Source organism: Sinocyclocheilus rhinocerous, unplaced genomic scaffold, assembly GCF_001515625.1.
Source record: "Sinocyclocheilus rhinocerous isolate Xijiao unplaced genomic scaffold, SAMN03320098_v1.1 scaffold557, whole genome shotgun sequence".
NCBI lineage: Eukaryota > Metazoa > Chordata > Actinopteri > Cypriniformes > Cyprinidae > Sinocyclocheilus > Sinocyclocheilus rhinocerous.
In genome coordinates, this window is record NW_015633548.1 from 1,088,580 (window position 1) to 1,102,054 (window position 13,475).

Genomic DNA, 13,475 nt, shown 5'->3' on the forward strand with positions numbered 1-13,475 from the left:
CTGAGGAAAAAAGCATTACAATAAATCGTGCTACTAATGGTGATTTAATCTAACGATCGATTAGCTCATATCACATCAAACCGTGCAAATGATTATTATTGTTATACTTTATTCTCAAATTATTAATGTTAACAACATCAGCATTGCGTAACTGTGTGTATTAGCGTGTAGATTTCAAATTCTGTACAGTTTAATATCTAATTGTCATTACATTTACAGTTACATTTAGTCATTTAGCAGACACTTTTATCCAAAGCGACTTACAAATGAAGACAATGGAAGCAATCAAAATCTACAAAAGAGCAATGATATGCAAGTGCTATAACAAGTCTCAGTTAGCTTAACGCAGTACACGTAGCAATTTTTTTTAAAAATATTATAATAAATAAAAAGAAAACATAGAATAGAAAAAGAATAGAGCAAGCTATTAGAGGTCTTTTTTTTTGCTTTTGTTAATTGTATAATAAATAAAAAGAAAACAGATAGATTACAAAAAGAAAATAGAAGCTAGTGTTAGTTTTTTTTTTTTTTTTTAAAGAAAAGCAGCAAATGAATAGAGTGCAAGTCTAAAAGGGACAAGTGTTTTTTTAAAGAATAGAATTAGAATAGAGAGTGCTAGAGTTAAGAGGGTCAAATAAAGATTTATTTGATTTATTTATTCATACCATTCGAATTTCATATTAAGAAATTATTTTAACCCAAAAAGCAAACTAACAATTGGATAATACCAATTTATGCTTAATTTTGTTCAGTCTGTGGTGTGAAAAGGTCGCGTTAGCAATTAAAGAAAAAACACTTAAGCAAAACATGGTCAGGTCAAAGTGAATATTTTTTTAGTCCCAATTAAAAACAAAAAAATCTATTTTACTGGTAGTCCACTGTATGAAGAATTTTTGGCTATGTCAGTTTACTTTATTTTGCTATCCTCGCTTACATAAATGAACTATAGTGTCCTGCACCCACTAGTAAAAAAATATCAAAAATGATGTCTGGTGTCTGAATTATTTTTGGTTTGACTGAATATGGATAGGCCCTACATACAGAAACTAAAAGCAGCACAAACAGCAAATTTGGTGAAATATCTTTATTCATGTGATACATTTTGGTGTCTCTTTAACCTTCCATTTTTTTACAGCATATAATAATAGTACTTTGTTCACACAAACTTTGCTAAACACTAGTAGACAGCGTATTTCAAACAGACCAACACACTTCAGAATAGCACACAGCTGAGTATTCAGTCAGTGACACGTGACAGAGCTGTTCAGGAGGGTTCTCACTCGTATTTATTTTAATTCTTACATATCAAACCATATTAAATGTTAATGTTTAAAACACACGTGATGCCCTTTTTAAGTCTTAGTGATGAAAGGATTTGTCAGTTTACAGTTGAATGAGAGGAAAAGCGACAGCGCTGGAGGGTTCGGTGATACCTCTCCAGCAAATAAAAGCCCATTCAAGCTATACTGTAGAAACCCAGCGTTACAGATGGGCCGTGAAAATCTTTAACGTGACCAAGATAGTGACACGACTAGGTCTTTGTGATACAGCAGCAAGACAGCAATGCAAATTATACATCAACCTTTGATTCCCACACATTGCTAGCTGCCATTCCGGTCAAGCATACAACACACTGTTTCACTAACTAGTGAGATAATAAATAAACACATGAAACCAACAGTCTTACGACGAGCAATCCCAAGACGTGTCTGTACACTTAAGCAATAGCCGTGTTGAAGGAAAGAATCTAAATATCCCGTTTAACAAAACCCCATTAGCTCTATGCGATGTTAATAGGCTCGAGCAAACCACAGCGCTGTGGCCTGAACTGGTGCACTATGACAACAAAACAAGCATGGCATTTTGTGTTAAACCGTCTCTAAACTGCATGCTGTTCCTACACTTGCGCAGCAAAAAACAAGGCTGAAAATGAGTGGAATTAGTGTGAACTGCTTTCCATATCCAAGCTCAGAGCGAAGTGTTTCGTTAGTACATACACGTTATTACAATTAACGTTAGGTTTTGTAACTACAGTTGTGGATAAGTCATTAAAAATATCTTAGGTTTTGAGTTTTAACTAAATTAAATACGTTTACAAAGCAACTTCCCTTTTCTATGAACGTTTAATCCTCATTTTTTCCCCACAGCTCAATACATTCTACATCCATGCAGCCCTCTGAAGATTCCTGTATAAAATTAGCCTGTCCAGAATGAGGCTTGTCACAATCAAAACCGCTATTTTATTGGCCATACATGTGTATTTCCTGAAACAAAAAGACCTATAAATGATATCTGGTCCCTAATACCATATTTAACATGAAAACATCCGATTATACAGAATATCGTCTCCATGATATTTCACAACAATAATTTCAAATGAGATCCCTTCTGTATCTTTCTTTAAATAACTACTGCCAAAAAAAACACTAACAAAATAGTGTAATGCTCATGTAAAAAAAATAAAAAAAATCATGAATCAGTAACACAAGTTTACAGCCTCTCGATACCATAAGTCCTTCCTCCAGTGAAATAAAAAAAAACAAGGCCTAAAATGATGACACCAGCCCTAGCTCTGAAACATGGTAAATTCACGACTATGACGGCACTGATGTGTGAAAAAACTCAAGAGCATGTGAGTGTATGTCAGTCTGCAATCCCATATAATGCCATGCAGCCAGAACAGATGAGAATCTGAATGGTTTTAGCATTTAATCTATGCTGTGATTTACTTTTTTCCCCATTAATATATGTATTTTTGGAATCCATTTTTTAATACAGAGTAATAGCACATCCACACGGTTACTCTGAAAAGTCACTGAGTCGAAGAGAAAGAAAAGGTTGTCCGCTCATGACGGGGCCGCGAGAGGAGCGAGTGACCACTGAGAGGCAAGCTGTTTGTGTGTGAGGGGGACGCAGGGCCTGGCGGGGGACGAGGGTGGTTACTAGCACGAGCAGCTGCTCTCGGTAACGGGCAGCTCCGGAGGCTTCTCCAGTTTGATGTCGATCACTGAAAGTTCAGGTTAAGGATCAGTTAGTGACATGCAGAAGTATGTCTCAACCCTTGAATTACCTTATCTTCATTTCTGTGAGATGTCATTTTTTGATTTCTGTTCGGTTTAAATCATGAAAAAAAAAAAACCTGGCTTGTGATCTCCCGCTATCAGGCTGATGTGGACAAACTGATGGTGACATTTTAATGTGACTGCTGTCATATTTGTCAGAAGTGCTTTACGGTGCATGTGAAGGATACTGTCCTCTTTGCTTTTCTCTGGTGTACTATCCATTCCAGGCAAAGCAGCAGCAACACGACGAAACAGCTAGAAAAAAACAAAAAAACTCTGATGCTTGGTCCAAATGTACATAAATCAATGCATTTTTTATATAATATAATATATAACTTAGTAGTAGGGGAGACTGGGGCTAGTTATCAGACATTTTGCTCAAGTCAAGATTCTTTTTTTTTTCTTTTTAATTGATAGATTATTATTTATAGACATTGTAGCTATATAAAAAACTGCAAAATTTGCAGTTCAATGAACACACATTAATCTTTTGTGACAATATTTTTTGGCATGTTGTCACACTATATGTGGTAAATTTTCACAATGCAAGCTGAAAACCTATTATAAGCTTTTTTAATGTATATTTAAAATAGAAAAACAACTATGAAAAAAGTCAACAACAAATATTGTAATTAATAAGCTGTATAAAAGAATTTGAACTAAATATTTTAAATCCACATACAAAATAACTAACAGGCATTTGCTTACTTGGACATTTGACTCAAAATCTTATAGTTAATGAGATACACTACAGTACAAAAGTTTGGTTAAAATGTAATTTATTCCTGTGGTGGAAAGCTACATTTTCATCAGCCAGTCTTCAGTGTCACATGATCCTTCAGAAATCATTATCATATGCAGATTTGCTGCTCAAGAAACATTATTAGCTATGTTGAAAATATTTATGCTTAAGATTTTTTTTTTTAGAAAAAATTGTTTTTTTAGGATTGTTTGATGAATAGAAAGTTCAAAAGAAAATTATTTGTTTGAAATAGAACTCTTTTGTACAAATGCAAATGTCTTTACTGTCGACATTTGATCAATTTAATGTGACCTTGTCTAAAAAAAAAAAAAAGAATTTTCTTTTAAAACCCCATGCTTTGAACAGTAGTGTATCACTTCTAACAACTTTCTCATGTGCAGCTACCCCCAGTCTCTTCTATTTAAACTAAATCATAACTCCCAGTGGGTATAGATGTAAAAGGAGTGCATTTCTGATGACACTAGCATTCTAAATAAAACAAAGTTAAAAGAGACTCCAAGTTCTACTCATTCTGACAATAAAAAAAGCAATGCAATACAATACGCTAATAAAAAGCACAATGCACAAATGAAATGTCTACATCCAGTCTGTGAATTGCAAGTGGTGCTACAACACAGCACATATAGGAATCATTCTAGCGACGCTTGGCCAACATGCAAAGGACATCTGTGACACATGAGGAGCAATTCAAGCAAACGAAACAAAACAAAAACACAGAAAAGCAGCCGAACAGCACAGGACACCTGTGAATGTGAGGCGGGGGCAGAATGGCTAATGATGGCTGAGGCATAGAATAGAAAGATAGAAACCAAAGGAGGCACAAGATAGAGTGGTGGAGGGAAGGTAGGGCTGGGCCGTCCTGGTTTCTCAGTGATTCTACCTGTTTGACATTGTAGCCAGTCTTTGCGCTGGTTTCAATGAACATGACATTCAGTTCCTTAGCCCTCTGCTCGCCCTCCTCCGTGGTAATCTGTCTGCTCGACCGGAGCAGGGAGGGGGGAAAGGAAAGAAATATAGACAGACAAAAGAACTGCATCAAGAAGAAGAGAAAGAGACAGAGACTGACTGAGATTCACATTAGTAATGGGGAAAAAGCGGAATTAGTTTTTTGATAGGACCCCTTCACAGGTTGAGAAATGGCTGAAATCGTAACACTGAAAAGAGACCACTGCACTGCATTTTAACAAAAGGCTATTCACAGAGAACACATTTGTTATTTGAGGACAATCTACAACAAAAAATAAATGAACACCCTATCTAGGGAAGTGATGATAATGTCGTTGACACTCGGGTCATTAAAATATCCCTTAAAGAGATAGTTCACCCAGCAATTAATATTCTATCATCATTAAAGGTGGGGTAAGCGATTTTCCAAAACCGCTTTAGAAAACTGATTCAGGCCGAATAGCAAAACAAACTTGTAGCCAATCAGCAGTAAGGGGCGTGTCTACTCATGATGTGGAGGAGAGAGCGTTCAGTGCACGGGACGGACATTAGCCGAGCCGAGCGACAGAAAGATAAAAAACAAAAGAGGAAAATGTCTGCGGAACAAAAGAAGGCTTAAGGCAATAAGGCAAGAAGTAGGACCCGTGTAAATATCGGATCAGCTTTCCAGCGCTGGAGAGAACTCAAGGAGCGGAAGGCCTGCGATCGGATGCCGAGGTTGCTTTGTTTCTTCTCGATAGGTGAGTAACACCGTGTCAGCGCCGCAACAGCTAAAGTCTGTCTAGTACATTGGACGCGACAAAGCGACTAGTGTTGTCACGGTACCAAAATTTCAGTATTCAGTGCCAATACCAGTGAAAATCCACGGTTCTCGGTACCAATTTCGGTGTAAAAGTTATAGGAGCATTAAATAGTTAATCAAGAAACTTCATTCTAATGCTCATTATATTAGAGCTAGCCGCGCTTATGCTAACGATTAACTATTCTAATAACAGCGATGTTCATTTCAATCCGACATTCAAATTAAAATATTGAATAAAATTCATAACAGAAGCGGTGTTTCCCACAGACTTCCCTCATGTCATTTCAAACTTGTCTGACTTGCATTCTTCTGTGGAACAAGAAAGAGTAACAGAATAATAGAAGAATGGCCAACTCCTTTCCATGCACTTCTATAGTACAGTAAAAAGCAGCATGGACATTTTGCTAAATGTCTTCTTTTGTGTTCCAAAGAAGAAAAAAGTTATACATGTCTGGAACAACATAAGGGTGATAAATGATGACATAGTGCTGGGCGGTATGACCAAAAATTTATATCACGGTATTTTCCAAAATGATACCGGTTTCACGTTACATGACGGTATTTTTTTTCATGCATGACCGGGTGTTAACCATATTTTCTACTGATTGAGAGAGGAAATACTGCAGTATATTGACTTAGAATGCCCTAGCTAAATCTAGTGCTAAAGTCGTGCTCGTATGTGTGAGACGTGGGAGCTGATGGCAGCGGGCGGTGGATATTTGTTGCGGTCAATGTGGATATTGTGGATGAGTTCTTCTGTGTCATCACGTTCTATTAGTTCTACAGCTTCAGTTTCGGAACTTTCACGCTTAGTAACACATACAGCTGTTCCCCTCACCACAGTGCAACAGTGAAAACGGACTTCTTTCAAACAGTGTCGCGTTCCGAACGTTGTTTAAGTGACATACACCGGTATTGCGGTATTTTAAAAATTCATATCATAACAAAAATAAACACCGGTATTCGGTATGAACCGGTATACCGCCCAGCACTATGATGACAGAATCTTTTGGTTAAACTACTCCTTTAATGTTTCTACACTGCATCTGAGGATTTTTTTAAAATTTGATCTACTTCCGATAGCGAATAATTTTGGCTTTGTATAAGGAAATTTTAGAACAATTCCAAGTATACAGTGCTTTTACAGATAGTTATTGCCCAGACCAAGACAGAATCTGTGGCCATTTTCTGCATTTGAGAGGAAAAGTCTGCAAAAAGGATTTAGATATGGTAAAATGAAAACATAATCAACATAGCAAAATATTTAATAAAAGGACACACAAGAGGTAGGAGATGTAAAGGACTTTGTTAATGACATTCATTTCAATTCAATAGAAATCTGCAGAGCTTTCTGCTGAATTCTGTGGCTGCAGAATACATGTGGGTGTTAATGTCACATTCCTTCCATCTTTCTTTTTGGTTTCCTTGGGCAGATCACAACTGACAGGGTTGGTGATTCAATCACAAAAAAAAAAATGTGTTTGAAATGGAGTCAGTTCAATAGGAATCGGTGCTAATGTGAGTTTCGAGTGAGGGTGAAAATTTCGCCACAGTGATTGTGCATCGGGTTCAAGATGATCACGCAAATATGTGGCACTGAGCTGCTCATGTTATACTTTCAAAACAAAACATTTGAGTTGTTGCTTGTTTGTTTGCTAGGATTGTACTGTAAATGTATTACTGTCATTGTGTGTTTAGTCAATTTTTACAACCCGAGTGCCGAGTCAAAATTATTTTGCATGGAAATCGAAAATATGCCACAGATTCTGTTACATAAACTAGGTACATAATCTTAGGTCTGCACTACAGCTCTATCATTTCACCCACCTGTTTGACGTTATAACCAGCTTTGGCGCTGGTCTCTATGTACATCACACCCAGTTCCCGAGCTTTTTTCTCTGCTGCCTCTACTGACACTTGCCTGTCATAGTCCATAGTGCAGGTGTGGACACAGTTCAAATTAGAATGGGTATGAAAAACAAAAGTAGTGATGGGAAATCAAATATAAATCAACACGAGAAAATATGATCAAACAAAAGCAAAAATGGCACAAATTGCTCAACATAATATTTAAATTAATGATAAAGAGAAAACCGAACACAAAAATAACTTAAAACGTGAAGTCTGAGGGATGAACAAAGGATGTGTTTATCAAACACCTCCAATTGCTGTACCTTTTATCAGCCAAGTCTGTCTTGTTGCCAACCAACATGATAATGACATCACTTCCTCGCTCTGTTCTGACATCATCTATCCACTTTGAGGTTTGCTGGAAAGAGTTGAGATCTGAAGAACAGAGGGGGAAAAAAGTCAGGCAAGGACTCATTAAAAAGAAAAAATATCTTGTGATCTGTTGGAACTGACTTCATTGATTGAGTGATTGATTAAAAATCAATTTGCACAATCCAAATTTGGCAGTGGTCAAAATCACACTTGATTCACTTCAAAGCCAAGCTTTCTTAGAAGAAAGTGTGCAAGCAGACTGTTAGTATGAAGATCAACAAAACAGAGGACGATTAAGTTAAAGCACAGGTCATTTCGATCCTCAGTAACAGCAGTTTGCTGTTAAAAGAGAAGCATGTACAATCTACTTTTCATTTATTTTGAATGAAATAATAAAAAATATCATTGTTCCCAAGCAACGATACTAAGATGAACTGCCATGACCTAGAAGCAGCTGGCATATTGTGCTAACTGCGCCCTGGAGGCATAAATCCCTGCTGACCCAATGAGTGAGGCTCGGACTCACTGGTGATGTCATAGACCACCACAGCAATTGTGGAGTCTCGGATGTAGCTGGGAATGAGGCTGCGGAAGCGCTCCTGCCCTGCAGTGTCCCACAGCTGGAGCCGAACCTGAGGAACCAGCAAACCGTGGTGTGCAAAGAAAACAAGGGAACGAGAAAGGAGGAACAGAGAAAAGAAAAGATATAAAAAGAGGATAGGGCAAGGGAGCAGGGTTAGAAGAAAAGGACAACATCAAAGAAACAAAAACATGAAGGAAATGGAGAAATGCACCTACAAAGCTGACCAATTTTTGCTTATGAAGTTCTGTATTTATAGATCATGACCAAGATTTTAGGAAATGAGAATGATTTTAGACATCATATGAAGGCATTTCTCCATTCCTGTTCTCTGAATGATGCTGCTTTCTGCAAGATGCTTTGCAAATGGCACTCCATACATGTAAGTATTGCTGGACATGTTTTCAGTCTAAACCACATCACTTTATGGTTTTGAAATATTAATTTTTAAAAAAATCCCAAATTGTTTTCATAAAGCCCCAAAAATTGAAACTTTATTATCATTTGCACGCCATCATGATGTTCCAAATCTGTATGACTTTCACAAAGTATTCTGAATAATGTTTTTTGTCCATATAAGGAAAGTCCATGGGGTCCAAAACACTGACTTCCATTGTATGGACAGAAAAATCTATCCTATATAGATAGGAAAATATCTTCCTTCATGTTCATATCCTATTATCTCTGCTCCGGTGTAAAAGCAATTCTAAAAATATGTATTCAAATCCAAACTTAAAACAATTTTTAAACATATAAAAAATTAATATGGAAGTTTAAATTGGAAAATAGCAGAATTCCCTAAGCAAGAATCTAGTTTTAGGAACAAAGAGCATTTTATATATATATAAAAAAAAGTGATGCAATGCCATTAAAAACCTTAAACACAAACAAAAGAATGTTAAACTAAATCCTAAATTTTACAAGCAACCAGTGCAAAAATGCTAAAGCTGGAAGGAAATCATTTATTTTTTAAAAATGTGTCAGTGTTTTCAATACAATGCAAGTCAATGGGGTCCAATGTTGTTTTGGCTTCTACTGACTTTCACTATCTGTCTTTTTTGGTTCTACAGAAGAAAGTAAGTCATACATGTTTGGAACAACATAAGGGTGATTTTTTTTTATTTTACTTTATTTAACTTTACCAGGAATGCTCAAATAAACCAGCACACTTATAAAGCTCCATGAGTGCCATTTACTCAAGCGGTACCCAACTTGACCCCACCATGTGGTGAAGCAGGAGCACTAGCTACCTACTTGCTATATCATAGACCACCACTGCGGCTGCTGAGTCTCTGATGTAACTGGGAATGAGGCTACGGAAGCGTTCCTGCCCAGCAGTGTCCCACAGCTGTAGCCGAATCTATGACCATCCATGCAGCACAACAGGCATGGGGACCCATTCAGCACCCAGCCATGGAAGAGAGTGGGGTGAGGTGGACAAAGACACAACCAAACTTAAAGAGGTGAAATCAAAATAAATGACAAACTAATGACATAAGTGTGATGAGCAACAAGCATGCACGAGGAATTATGCAAATGATAACCGTGATGAATCTGTGACAGAGACAGTGAAATCACCTGACGGACTTCAAATAAATAAATAAAGTTGTCTTATAGACTTAACAGGTGATATTAGAAAAACGTCAAGGTGAATGACTTGAGCCAGTGTGTGTCAAAACCATCTACTATACTGGTACTACTAACATTGTTAGTCAATATTTAAACTAAACCAGGCTTTATACAAACATGCTGGCTTTCCAATAAAACAAAAGGCTTGGACACACAGAGACTCCTTGGAAATTATTCTAGAAACGTTGATCTGTCCTACCGTGCGATCTTCCAAGTACATGGTTTTTGACAGAAAGTCTATACCAATAGTTGCCTGTAGAGAGAAACAATGAGTTAACTTAGTGCACACTGCAAAATCGGTCATTGAAGGAATATTTATTTAGCTTCTTATACTTTCTATCTTCTGTGGAACACAAAAGGAGATATTTTGCAAAATGTTCCTATTGCTCTTTTCCTTACAATGAATGCATAGTCACCAGAATCTGATAAATAAAACAAAACAAAAAAACATAAAATTGTCCTAATTCATGGAAAATCTCATTTGCTCTTGTGCATATTTAAACTTTTTTTTATCAAGACACTCTGCATCAAATTTAATATCAAATTTGGTTCACATGTGCATCATATGCAGATGTATAAATGTGATTTGAGAGCTACAAACTAAATTAACACTTGCCAAGTACCAAATGCAAGTTAAAATCTACCATTTTATACTGCTGTTCAAAAGTTTGGGGATCAGTATTTTTTTATAAAATTAATACTTTTATTCAGCATTTAATGATGCATTAAATTGATCAAAAGAAGCAGTAAAGATATTTATAATGTTAAAATAACAAATGTTTCTTGATCACCAATCAGCATATTAGAATGATTTCTAAAGGATCATTTGACACTGACAACTGGAGTAATAATGACTGCTGAAAATTCAGCTTTGCATCACATAAATAGATTACATTTTAAAATATATTCAAATAGAAAACATTTGTTTTAAATTACAATAATATTTCACATTATTACTGATTTATTGTTGTATTTTTATTAAATAAATCTTGTCTTGGTGAGCATAAGGGACTTCTTTTAAAAAAAATATTTAAAAATCTTTCTGACCCCAAACTCTTGAATGGTAGTGTATGTTTACCTAGTAGAAAGCCTAAAGATTAAACACAATTATGTTTGTATGATATTATGTTGAAAGTAAATCTATGACCTGAGACATCTGCCACAAACAGCTTAACATTGCCATAGTCATAATAATAAAATATGTATTTTTTTTGTTTGTTTATAAAAATAATGTAAATTTTATTATAAAGTTTCATGGTCAGCAGCAACAACAACAACAACAGCAAAACTTATGGCTAATTAATATTTTCATTTCAACAGACATTGCTAGTCTGCCAAAAATTTATTCTGGATGGTAACTAGAGAGCTTTACAGCTTTTGGTCATCATATGCTTTTGTTGTATGGAAAATAGGAGCATGACTATTCTACAAAGAATCCTTTTGTATTCCAAGGAAGAATATTTATTAGTAAGTGAACTATTTATTTTAGGGACCACCACTGAACCAAACCTTCATGTTTCAGATTTGACAAAGTCAACAATACTTTGGGCAGATATTAAGATGCATAGTAACATGGTAAGCATTTGTGAACATAATATGGGCTATGACTATCACAGCAGGTGTTACCTGATAGGTATTATCGAAGCTGTCATACATAAACCTGGTGATAAGTGAAGTTTTGCCCACTGTGGAGGAAGAGAAAAAACAAAGAAATTACAAATAAGGGCAACCCTCACAGTTAATGCGTCTCAAAACCTAGTGCGCTCCCTACATAGACAGCATGTTTGATGTTCGTATCGAAAACATAATGTCAAAGATGCTGTCAAGTAAGGAAGGGGATTCACTGGTCTGCAGGATGAGTCTGAACTCTGATCGCTGTGTTGGCAACATGGGTGTCGCCGTCCTGCTTTCACAGCAACATACCATATCAATACAGGCAAAGACATGCAGTAGCTCTGGTTTACGACAGCTCGCTGCTCGCTTTTACGTCCGATCCAGCCATTATGAAAAGAAAACGTAGATGTGACGTGGATGATGTGGCAGTTAAACATCCCTGATGTGGTTTATGATCTCATGATCTTGATTGTCACAGCCGGCTAGTTAGAAACATGCTAACTTAACCGCTAGCTAGCGACCATCCTTACAACAACAGATAGTATTGTTTTATACATTGAAACATGTTCATTCACAGCTGTAGCGCAATCTTATTTGCATTTTGTGTTAAATACTAACGATCGATGTGATCACAAATAAAAGGCCTTTAAAATGGAAGCTCTCTATTGTGGCTAAGACCAGACAACACAAGCATGCTAATACAAGGACTTCATGGCTTCCTTCGATGTCTACATGCGAGAATACATAAACACTGAGGGGAAAGACATACAAATAAAATGCACTTTGTAGGTTAAAGTATAATTGAGTTAATAATCGTATGTCGTATCTTTCTAATATAACGTTAGTTCGGATACTGCAAGGATGTTCAATGCCACATGATGTCTGTTCGTGTATTGTTCATGACAACCGTTTTCTGTACATTTTACGGCATTTTAAGTGCATGTCCACAATCGTATCCGACCAAGCTGTCAGATAATTATTTTCGTGTTTATTTGGTAACATGTATCCTTCTGTAGCATCCTTTCACCTGGCCTGGCCTGTCCTGTCCCGTTTCTCTGTCCACGTCTCACATATCTCAACACTTACCGCTTTGCTCGCCCAAGAAAACCAGCTTAAATTTCCGCAGAGGGTTGCCAAACTCTCCGCCACCGGTCGTAGTAGACATCTTTATCGAGTACAATAAACAAAAACTATCTAAATATTATTATTTTCTGTGCGCGGACGAAGGACACTGTACAGTCCAGTGACGGAGCGCCGATAGCTGATGGTGACAGCGCCTCTTGGTGGCCAGAGATGGAAGCGCAGGACACGCTGTGGCAGTGTTTCACAGCCTAGTGCTAGAGAGCTGCCTACCTATGCTGTCTAGGCTCCAGTCGACTATGATCGCCAAAATGCTGTCTTAGTAGGCAGCTGACTAGGTTTTGAGACACAGCCTATGTCTACTGTCATACCTAACAATTGTGTAGCATTTCAATCCTTAATTTTCCTCTTATCTCATCAGTACTGCGTGTGAAATGAATTGACTTACAATACATTTTCTTCATATAATTCCTACAATAGCTGTACTTATGAGAATTTTATGCATAATATTTAAATTTTTATTTAAATTTGAACTCATGTTTGTATTAGGGTAAAATCAGTGTGTGTGTGTGCATATATATATATATATATATATATATAAATTTGGAGGATAAATTATGAAATAGCATGTCAGGTTTTTAAATGTTTTATTGAAAATGTACACCATGGAATCTTACTACAGTTAAATATTTCACAAATTACTGGTATTACAGGGGTGGGGGTAATTGACATTAAGGGGAAAATATGGAAGATGACTAGAAAAATGTAGGCCAGTCT

At 36.5% G+C, this 13,475-nt stretch overlaps 1 protein-coding gene across 5 annotated transcripts; it reads right to left on the reverse strand.

Annotated features, from left to right (window-relative positions):
• Positions 1-1,069: 1,069 nt before the first annotated feature.
• On the reverse strand, positions 1,070-13,030 carry rab41 (RAB41, member RAS oncogene family). Of its 5 annotated transcripts, none has more exons than XM_016558237.1 (8): positions 12,705-13,022; positions 11,631-11,689; positions 10,204-10,257; positions 8,322-8,427; positions 7,747-7,858; positions 4,706-4,799; positions 3,251-3,317; positions 1,070-3,007 (listed from the first exon to the last, which is right to left on the reverse strand). In XM_016558237.1, the coding sequence occupies exons 1-8, from the start codon at positions 12,781-12,783 to the stop codon at positions 2,943-2,945; spliced, it is 636 nt and encodes a 211-aa protein (XP_016413723.1). In that variant the 5' UTR covers positions 12,784-13,022; the 3' UTR covers positions 1,070-2,942. The 5 variants fall into 5 exon arrangements, 4 of the variants coding, with proteins under 4 accessions (XP_016413723.1, XP_016413722.1, XP_016413721.1 ...); XM_016558236.1 differs by lacking the exon at positions 8,322-8,427 and adding an exon at positions 9,630-9,735 and having other exon boundaries at positions 12,705-13,020; XM_016558235.1 differs by lacking the exon at positions 4,706-4,799 and adding an exon at positions 7,400-7,493 and having other exon boundaries at positions 12,705-13,008.
• Positions 13,031-13,475: the final 445 nt, after the last annotated feature.

What these genes read in the sequence shown, in the direction of transcription:
- rab41 (XM_016558237.1), bottom strand. Translation starts at nt 12,783, where the DNA reads ATGTCTACTACGACCGGTGGCGGAGAGTTTGGCAACCCTCTGCGGAAA. An exon ending in TGTACTTGGAAGATCGCACG is followed by an intron (nt 8,428 to 10,203) that starts GTAGGACAGATC and finishes CTGGTTCCTCAG; the next exon opens with GTTCGGCTCCAGCTGTGGGA. An exon ending in CTGGCTACAATGTCAAACAG is followed by an intron (nt 3,318 to 4,705) that starts GTAGAATCACTG and finishes GTTTTTTTCTAG; the next exon opens with CTGTTTCGTCGTGTTGCTGC.